This window comes from Castanea sativa, chromosome 7 (assembly GCF_040712315.1).
Source record: "Castanea sativa cultivar Marrone di Chiusa Pesio chromosome 7, ASM4071231v1".
NCBI lineage: Eukaryota > Viridiplantae > Streptophyta > Magnoliopsida > Fagales > Fagaceae > Castanea > Castanea sativa.
The window spans coordinates 20,978,698-20,988,924 of record NC_134019.1 but is presented as its reverse complement, the minus strand read 5'-3'; the positions used below and the strand labels follow the sequence as shown (position 1 = coordinate 20,988,924).

At 36.0% G+C, this 10,227-nt stretch overlaps 1 protein-coding gene across 1 annotated transcript; it reads right to left on the bottom strand.

Annotated features, from left to right (window-relative positions):
* Window positions 1-6,612: 6,612 nt before the first annotated feature.
* Window positions 6,613-10,013, bottom strand: LOC142644778 (uncharacterized). The gene is made up of 6 exons (XM_075819350.1): window positions 9,849-10,013; window positions 9,573-9,599; window positions 9,323-9,445; window positions 8,568-8,817; window positions 7,918-8,058; window positions 6,613-7,303 (listed from the first exon to the last, which is right to left on the bottom strand). Exons 1-6 carry the CDS (start codon window positions 9,902-9,904, stop codon window positions 6,752-6,754), a joined length of 1,149 nt encoding a protein of 382 aa, XP_075675465.1. The 5' UTR covers window positions 9,905-10,013; the 3' UTR covers window positions 6,613-6,751.
* Between the last annotated feature and the right edge of the window lie 214 nt (window positions 10,014-10,227).

Here is a 10,227-nt window from a genome sequence, read left to right as displayed (position 1 = left end):
TTTGAAGCTTAGATTCATTTTGTTTCTGGTATCTCTCTGCCTCAGCAGGAAAGTCATCTCTCTTTAGATAAGGCTCCTTCCACTCATTGAACAAGTTGATGACAAATTGTGGTTCCAAGGAGAGACAAGGTTGGACAAGGAGTTCATAGAAATAGAGAGCACTGCTGAAGTGAGGAATCATCAACTAGTAAATGATTATTAGCTTCATGGTAGGCCAAAATGGTAGCCTGATATGGACACAGTGTTACCAAAAATTTAAAAGAACTATGTAAATAATGTAAAAGATAAGATAATCAACTAGCTCTGGATGATACATTAAAAATTATGTAATGTTAGAAATACTAAATAATTGTATATTGTGTTTCTCCATTAAAGAATATACATGTGTGCCTTTATATAGGAGGCATAGGAGTGCAGTACAAGTACAGGTGTAGTATAAGAATGTGTGCTATACAAGTAATCTAGTTGGGCCTAAAGCTCATAACACTATACACGTTAACAGCCCCCTCAAACTCAAGGTGGGTGTGAGACCAACTTGAGGTTGTCAACCAAAGTACGAAGGCATCCCTTAGGATGTGACTTAGTGAAGATATCTGCAAGTTGATCTGTAGAAGAGATTGAGATCAGCTTGAGAGCACCATGGATAAGATGATAATGGATAAAATGACAATCGATCTCGATGTATTTAGTCCGTTTATAGAAGACATCATTGTGAGCAATATGAATGACATTCTTGTTGTCATAATAAAGAAGAGTAGTAGAGGATGTAGACACACCTAAGTCTTTGAGAAGCCATCGTAGCCAAAAGAGCTCAGATGTGGTATTAGCAAGGGCACGATATTTTGCTTCAGTACTAGAGAGGGCCACATGAGTTTGTTTCTTACTTTGCCAAGAAATCAGAGAAGAACTAAGAAGAAAGCAATAACCAATGGTGGACCTGCGATCACTAGGATCTCCTACCCAATCAGCATCAGAAAATGCACAGAGAATAAGAGGAGACTGAGCAGAGTAGAAAAGACCATGGAAGAGACTGCCCTTTAGGTATCAAAGAATGCATAGAATAGCAGCATAGTGAGTCAATCGTGGAGTAGACAGATATTGGCTCACCTAGTGAATAGCATAAGAAATGTCTAGACGAGTAACAGTGAGTAAACTAGGTTGCCAATTAAGCGTTTGTAAAGAGAGAGATTAGACAATGGTTTCCCCCTTGAGGGAGTTAGATGTGCATTAAGCTCAACTGGAGTTTCAACAGTCTTGCTATCAGTGAATCCAGCTCGAGACAAGAGTTTAGAAGCATACTTAGTTTGAGTAATATAAAGTCCATTTGTAGAATGAGTGATGTTAAGACCCAAAAAGTAGCTGAGATGACTAAGCCCTTTCATCTCAAACTGCTCACTGAGAAAATCCTTGAGTTCTTGAATACCACTGAGGTCATCACCAGTTATGATCATATCATCCATATACAGGAGAAGTAAAATAGTGCCTTTGTCAGTATGGTAAAGAGATAAGGCAGAATCATAATGACTGGCCATGTAACCTAAGCGAAAGATGGTAGAGCTGAATTTGACAAACCAAGCTCGTGGAACTTGTTTAAGGCCATAAAGTGCACGTCGAAAGTGATAAACCTTGTTTGATTCAACAGAGAGACCAGAAGGAGGTTGCATATAAACTTCTTCACTTAAATCCCCATTAAGGAATGCATTTTTGACATCCATCTGGCAAATGTCCCATTTACTGGGAGCAGTAACAGCTAAGAGGGCACGAATAGATGAGATATGAGCAGCCGGAGCAAATGTCTCTTCATAATCAATCTCATACTCTTGTGTAAAACCTTTTACAACAAGAGGAGTTTTGTAGCACTTAATGGACCCATCAGAGTGAGTCTTAATGGACCGACCACAGATTTTCTAGGAGGGAGAGTGACCAAGTCCCAAGTATGGTTTTTAGATAATGCATCAAGTTCCTCTTTTGTTGCAATCTGCTATAAATGGTCAGTGGAAACCTCATGATAGGTGTGAGGCTCGTGCAATGTAGTAAGGGCAGTGTAACAATGATAGTCAAGTAAATGTGCAGGAATGGATCTTACCTGAGTTAAGTGACGAGGTGGAATGTCTTGTGCAAGATCTTCAGGCGGAGCAGGAGCAGGGGACCCAAGCTCAGGGTTGGGTAGCTCGTCTTCAACCTATTCATCTTCCACCTGTTCATTAAAGGGGGAATTAGGAAAGGGATCAAGGATATCCGGTGGTTGGACAGAGAAGTCTATAGGAGAATCAAGAGCAGCTACAAGAGGGTCAGGAGTAGCTACAAAAGGAATATGTGACTCATCTGGATATAGATCTAAGACAAAGGAGGAAGATAGAAAAGCACAGAAGTGAGAGAGCTCGACAAAGAGGTAATGTTCCCAAAAGAAAACATTGTGGGAGATATGAAAACGATGAGAAGTAGGATCATAACACCGATACCCCTTTTGAGTTTTTCAATTGACTAAGGCTCAAGTTTGTTATGCTCATAAGGCTGAAGAAGAACGAAACAAGCAGATCCAAAGGAGTGAAGGTGGTGATAGTCTAGAGGCGACCCAAAAAGGCGCTCATATGGAGTTTGATTTTGGATGACAGGACTAGGAATGCGATTAATAGCATGAACAACAGTTTTGCTCCAAAAAGGAGCAGAGACTTTGGCAGATAGAAGGAGAGCACGAATAGTGTCAAGAATATGACAAAATTTTCGTTCGGCTCTACCATTTTGTTGAGAGATACCTGGACAAGTTATTTGATAAACAGTGCCATAAGAATGCAAAATAGCTTGGAAAGCATATTAAGTGTACTTAAGAGCATTATTAGATCAAAATTTTTTGATACATTGGAAAATTGAGTTTTAACCATTTTTGCAAAATTAGAATGTACTTACAATAATTCAGAACGATGTTTCATATTAAAAATATAGTTATAACAAGAGTAGTTATCAACAAAGACAACAAAATATCAAGATTCACCAATACTAGAGATAGAGGAAGGCCCCCAAACATCAGAATGAATAAGGTTAAAGATATCAGTGGATATTGATTTACTAGTATTGAAAGGCAAAACTAGTTGTTTTCCTAACTGAGATGAAACACAATCAAAATTTTCTATAGACACTAAACCTAACAAACCTCTAGAAGCCAATTGTTGTACCTCGAGAAGAAGATGTGTGACCAAGTCGAGCATGCCAAAGAGCAAGGGAAGGAATAGAAGAAACTGTAGCAGCTATGGCAACAGAAATAGGAGCAACAAGTGGAAGACGAAGGTTGTCCACGGGAAACATACGCCCAAGTCTGGGACCGACCCCAAGCTCCTATCCCGTCCTTGGATCTCGCATAATATACCTAGAATAATCAAATATAATGCGATAACCCAACTCAGCTAATTGTCCCACATAAAATAAATTGTAAGAAAGGTCAGGAACATTAAAGACCCCAGGAACTAAGAGGTTGGAGGTCGAAACGAAACTTATATTATGACTAGACATTATGGAACCATTTGCTGTGCGAATATCAAAAGGGTGTGGTGTAAGTTTAATTTCAGAAAATAAGGACAAGTGAGGTGTCATGTGATTGTAATAAGCAGAATCCATAAGCTAAGAAGAATGAGACATACCAGATAAAGCTGAGAGAGAAAAGGAATAAGATGCATTACCAACCATACGAATGACATTAGCGATGATGTTTTTAAGGTCATTTGTGGATACGGTGAAAATGCGACCTGAATACTTAGACTGTGCAGAGACGGAAGCCATTGGTTGGACACTCTCAGTGTTAGCAACAGTAGCAGCAAAATTTGAGACAGCTAATTTGTTGTGATGATACCAAGTCTCAATATTGTGGCCAAAACGTTTGCAAAAATTGCAAAAACGTTTACTGGATTGTCGGCAACGATTATTGCAACAAGAAGAAGACATGTCCTTATTCTTCATTTAGAAGCAAAATATGCAAAAATAGATTGTAAAAATGAAATCTACGCAAAAAACTAGGTAAGGAGCACCTGGACAACAATAAAGTCAACCTTGGAGAAAAGTCAACGGTTTGGTTGACGATGACACGGCAGGTGACATCAACAGGCAATGGATGATGATGTCAACTGATGACGTGGCAGTGATGACATCACTTAGGGCTGACATCAGTAGGTGTAGATCTGGCGCGTGAGCTTCAGCGCAGAATCTTTGGGTGATGCGTGAGGGCATATGCAAGCTCCAATGACTGCAAGGTTTCCACGATTGAGTAGATCGAGGCGAGACGATCATTGTGGTACTAGAAAAATACTTATTGGAGCAATATGCACAACGAAGACAGTAAGTGCAGTGGTTTGTGTGGTGTGAGACTCCTCAACGACAGCGGCTGCGGATCCGAAACCCAAGGACAACAACTGGAAGACGTCGGAGGTTCTACAGCAAAAACTGCGGCGGTTGCTGTGATGGCAAAAGCGATGTTGAGAATGGACTAACACCAACAAAGAGAAGACTGCTAAGAAAAGGTCAGAGCATTGGCTTTGATACTATGTTAGAAATATTGAATAATTGTATATTGTATTTCTCCATTAAAGAATATACATGTGTGCCTTTATATAGAAGGCATAGGAGTGCACTACAAATACAGGTGTAGTACAAGAATGTGTGTTATACAAGTAATCTAGTTGGGCCTAAAGCTCATAACACTATACACGTTACCATGTAACATAATTCTCCAAGTCTTCATAAAATTACCTATGACCAAGAAGTAGAGGAAAAGAGAGAAGATAACCTACGGCCACATTTTGGTAACTATAAATGACTGAACTATGAGAATTCTGAAAGTGATCAATTGTTGATTATGAAAATCCAGAACAATTATAATGCTTTACCTATATTCAAATTTCAATTTACTATACCATTCAATACATTTTCATAGACTGAAAAGCATAGCTGATTTGGGAAATCTCTTAAGTAATCAAAGTTATAAAACAGCTTGGCAGAAAATGCACGAGAGTGAATTTGTTTGAAACCTTTCTCTCATCAACGATCAATCCATGGTTCCCACAAAATTTAAAAGCTTTAGATATACAATAAACATAGAGAAATTACTTAGTAGGAGCAATGCAATAACGCAACCAAAAAGAAATATCAAATGGACTGTAAAAAAATTACCATTCAAGAAGCTTCATGAAAGCATGCTCAAAGAGTGAAATCAACGAATAGAGAACCCAATAAGCGACCAACTTCCGAGTGTCTGAATTCGAATTACTCTCAATAGCACAAATTGAAGCGCATCTATCAAGAATACAATCATCATTGTCATCATCACCACCTCCATCTATATAATGAAAGGAGGGAAATAATTAAACAACACATGTTAGAGAGAGAGACTTACAAAGGATACCCCAAAGAGAAGAGAGGCCTGCAAGTACATGACAAGAAAAGAAGAAGGGATAAATGCGTGAAATTAAACAGAGAAAATCACCTATAATGTATTAATGTGCGTGTAAGAATTTGTATAATAGGATGTATGTGATAAACACTACCCTAATTGTAAAAAGAAAACAAAAATTCTGAAAGTTTTGAGAGAAATAAGACAACCCATGAAACCCATTTTAGTTTGAAAAAAAAGAAAAGAAAAAAAAAAGCAGAGATATACCATGTAAATTGGCCAAAGCATTTCAATGCAAATAAGAAATAGCCCACAAAACCCATCTCTAATTAAGCTCAACTCTCTAGTGTGATCTTTTTCTTGAATCTCCAACTTGAAGTAAAAGATGATTGAAATGGTGAGAAGATTGGAAGAACGAAAAGACAAAACGTTACAATGTATTAGCAAGAATAAAAGGATCTGTTTGGTACGTGTGTTTAAACAACAGTTTTTAAATTTAAAAGAATTTTTTAGAAATATGTGTGGATAAAAAAATATGTAAAAACACGTACAATATTATTTAAAAACTGAAAATTATTATTTGAAATCATATACCAAACGTCCCTTAATTTGAAAAGTGAAAAAAAGGGCCGTGAAAGAGTAAAGTCAGTTTATTATTCTTGGAAGCAGAGATGACCTTACAGTATCTTCATCGTTACTTAAAGTAAGTTAAATGCCACGAGATGACGATGCCATTCTTGCATCGTGGTACGTCATAGTCGTATATATACGAGGAAGGAGAACCGATTAATGTTTTTGCTGCTCGCTCGTATACGCCGACATTGCAGAACTAATCGGTTTGCATGACATGGGTACTGGATAAGTACAATTGTCCAACAGTTGGTGAGTATAAATGTTCTTCTCGTACGGGAAGTATAGGTGCACATGCACAAAGATGCAAGATACATGTGCTAATTAAAAGGGATTTTGATTCTTTTCAATTCTCTATTATGGAATATTGAGTAACAAATTACGTTTGAAAAGAAGTTTCTTTTTCTTTTTGGAAAGTTTTGTGGTAACTCACTTATTATTTTTTTTAGCATTTTTAATAAAAATGTCCGTAATTCAAATATTTTATCTTCCAACAGTCAAATTATCAATAACAAAAAAACAATTCTAATTCAAAGTTAATATGCAATATCTATCCTCCAAAATTACGGTGTACTCTGGATTGTCTTTTTGTTGAAAGTGGTCAAAAGAAGTGAGCCTTTAAAATGCAACACAATCAAATAGCTTTAAAAAAAAAACTAAAAGAAAAAAACTAATCTAAACTCACAAAACAAAGTCATCATCAATCTTAGTCACCAAACTACTATTCTAAATTGCCAAAGTAATTTAGGCATGCTGACCTTCTACAAAATCTGCTAATTCCTGAATCCGGGCCAAGTGCTTCTTTCCCTTAAGGTGAGCATCCAAGTTATCTTTACTGGGACACCATACGTTACATATGCAACACAATAGCAGAGATCGAGTGTCCTGAACAATTTTCTTAGAATTTATTTGCAGGCCATGCACATCCGATTGTTTTATATTAACTTCCTCTTTCAATCCATTGCTGGATGCACATTTCTTTTGTGTCTGTATCTGTTCATGTTTCTTTGGTGTTGAAGTAGGGAAACTTTTCATTTTGGCTCTGGTAATTGCTTTCAGCACCTCACAATTTGGCTTGTGTCTCTTTCCTTGCAGGTGGGAATTCAAAGTTGTCTCACTTTGGATTGTGACCTGACATATAGCACAAGCCCACTCTTTCTGGGCTTCAGTGAGATCTTCTTTTTTGATAAACCGGACTTCAGTGGAATCAGGTGTACTCTTTGAGGTTACATTCATATCTGTAACTGTCTCTGTGCTTTTCCCAGTCTGAACAAGGGTGGACTCTATGGGAGTAACCTACAAGTGCAGCAAATTAAACAGAAATTAACAATAGTGATTGATAGTTGTGATACATATATTTACCTAGGAAAAGACCTGCCTTAATGATTTAAACGTGAATAAAAAATAGGAATCTAACTGCAATATAATGTGCAATCAACACTGCCAATACTTTTATTTCTTTAATTTCAATATATATATATATATATATATATATGCCCTTTGGGCATATACTAATAAACCATTTTAGAAAACTTTTTATAAAAAAACGAAAAAGTAATTAACTGTTTTGATAACCTTTTCAATTTTCTATAAAAACTTATCCAAAATGGATGTTAAATGTATATATTAACTGGACCCATATATATATATATATATATATATTCCACAAGCTTATGAGTTCATTTACAACTCCAAATTCATTAACCAATCATGCCCAAATCATGTTTTGACTTAGTCTCAAGCAACATGGATTCTCTGCATGTTCCCTTCTTCTTCTTTTGTTTTTTTGCTTTTTCCTTTCTGAGTGAATGTCTCTATCCATATTCGAAATTCATAAACCTTTTCACCCCTCAAGAAATGCCCAAATATTGTATTATGACCTTCCAAGTAAATAGAAAAGGAGAACTTACCCTCTCAATTGCAGCAACTTCATTTTTTTCTGTTACTTCAATATCTTCATTTTCTTCTGTTACTTCAACATCTTCGTTTTCTTCTGTTACTTCAACATCTTTGTCTTCTTTCTGCCCGACATTGTTCTCTATGGACTTTGACTGAATTAAGAATCATTTAAGATAAATGAGAAGATAAGCTCATCAGGAAGTTTATGAGTTACATAATTTATTATAATGAAGAAACAAGTACTAATGGTTTTTCTTTCCCGTCTTCAGAATAACATCTCAATGGCCTAATTAAATTTCAAAGAAATTTGAACTAAAAATAAGCTTGATTATAAGATACTACAGATGCTATCACGCTCAAACATTAAATACAGATATATATATATATATATATATATATATATATATATATATATATATATATATTATGTTTGTACAATCTTCCTAACGTCAGTTGTGGGTTTTCCTTACATTTGTACCTAAACCCTACAGTATACATGTATTTGAACCTTATCCGCACATATATGCAGACTCAAAACGATCCCTCAAGTACAGGGGCAATTCTCACTCAAATTGATCCAGTGATAAATCCTCTAATCAGAGATTAACTAGCCATGCAATCTCAGCCCCACTTACCAGCCTAATTACTACCCCTGACATACCTCATCACTAGAAATAAGTTCCACCGAAGCTTCAGATTTATTCTGTTTCTGGTATCTCACTGCCTCAGTAGGAAAGTCATCTCTCTTTAGACAAGGCTTCTTCCACTCATTGAACAAATTGATGACAATTTGTGGTACCAAGGAGAGACAGGGTTGGACAAGGAGTTCATAGAAATAGAGAGCACCGCTGAAGTGAGGAATCATCAACCAGTACATGATCATTAGCTTCATGTAAGGCCAGAATGGCAGCCTGATATGGACACAGAAAGCGTGACTAAAAGTCAGAAAAACCGAGTAAATTATGTAAAATTTGAATGATGATGAAGCACATTGAAAATTATGAAACGTGATTCTCCAATTCTTCATAAAATGACTGAAATATGAGGATTCTGAAAGTAGTTGTCAATTGTTGATTGTGAAAATCCAGAACAAATAAAATGCTTTACTTATATTCACATTTCAATTTAGTATACCATTCAATACAATTTCAGGGATTGAAAAGCATAGCTGATTTGGGAAATCAATGAAGATCGAACGTAAACAAATTAAAGTTAAAACAACTTGTAAAAAATGCACAAGTGAATTTTTCTGAAACCTTACTATTGTCAACGATCAATCTATATATGGTTCCCACAAAATTTAAAAGCTTTAGATATATATATACAATAAACAAATGGATACTTATAGGAGCAAGGCAATTAATAAGGCAACCAAACAGAAACAATGAAACATATAATGGAGGCTAACAAAATTACCACTCAAGAACCTTCATGAAAGTATGCTCAAAGAGTGAAATCAACGAATAGAAAACCCAATAAGCGATCAACTTCCGAGTGTCCGAATTCGAGTTACTCTCAATGGCACAAATCGAAGCGCATCTGTTCAGAATACAATCATCATTATCATCATGACCACCCTTTCCGCCTATATATATATATATATATATATATATATATCGCAAAAAAGGAGTGAAAGAAACAACACATGTTAGAGAGAGATACTTACAGAGGATACCCCAAAGAGAAGAGAGGCCTGCAAGCAAGTGACAAGAAAAGAAGAAAGTATAAACGCGTGAAATTAAACAGAGAAAATCACCTATAGTGTACTCATGCATGTGTAATAAAAATGTGTATACATTAGGGTGTGTGTTATAAACACCACCCTGATCATAAATTAGAGAACAATAAATCTGAAAGTTTTGAGAGAAATAAGACATAACTCATATAACCCATTTCAGTTTGAATAAAAAAAAGAAAAAAGAAAAAGAAAGCAGAGATATACGATGAAAATAGGTCAAAGCATTTCAATGCAAAGAAGAGATAGCCCACGAAACTCATCTCTAATTAAACTCAACTCTCTGGTGTGGTCTTTCTTGTGGATCTCCAACAAATCGAAGCAAAAGATGATTGAAATGGTGAGAGGAATAGGAGAACGAAAAGACAAAACGTTACAACGTTGAAACAGAAATATATTTGAAAGTTAAAAATTAAAAATAAAAATGGCAGTGAGAGAGTAAAGTCAGCTTTATTGCTCTTGGAAGCAGAGGTTACCTTTCGGTATCTTTCTCATTACGTAAAGTAAGTTTGATGCCATGAGATGGAGAAAGTACATAAGTCAGCATCTGGTGTTTCATGCTTCAATTAAAACTTGTCACTTGTAT

What these genes read in the sequence shown, in the direction of transcription:
- LOC142644778 (XM_075819350.1), bottom strand. Translation starts at nt 9,904, where the DNA reads ATGAGTTTCGTGGGCTATCTCTTCTTTGCATTGAAATGCTTTGACCTA. An exon ending in TGCTTTGACCTATTTTCATC is followed by an intron (nt 9,600 to 9,848) that starts GTATATCTCTGC and finishes ACTTGCTTGCAG; the next exon opens with GCCTCTCTTCTCTTTGGGGT. An exon ending in AAGTTGCTGCAATTGAGAGG is followed by an intron (nt 7,304 to 7,917) that starts GTAAGTTCTCCT and finishes CTGCACTTGTAG; the next exon opens with GTTACTCCCATAGAGTCCAC.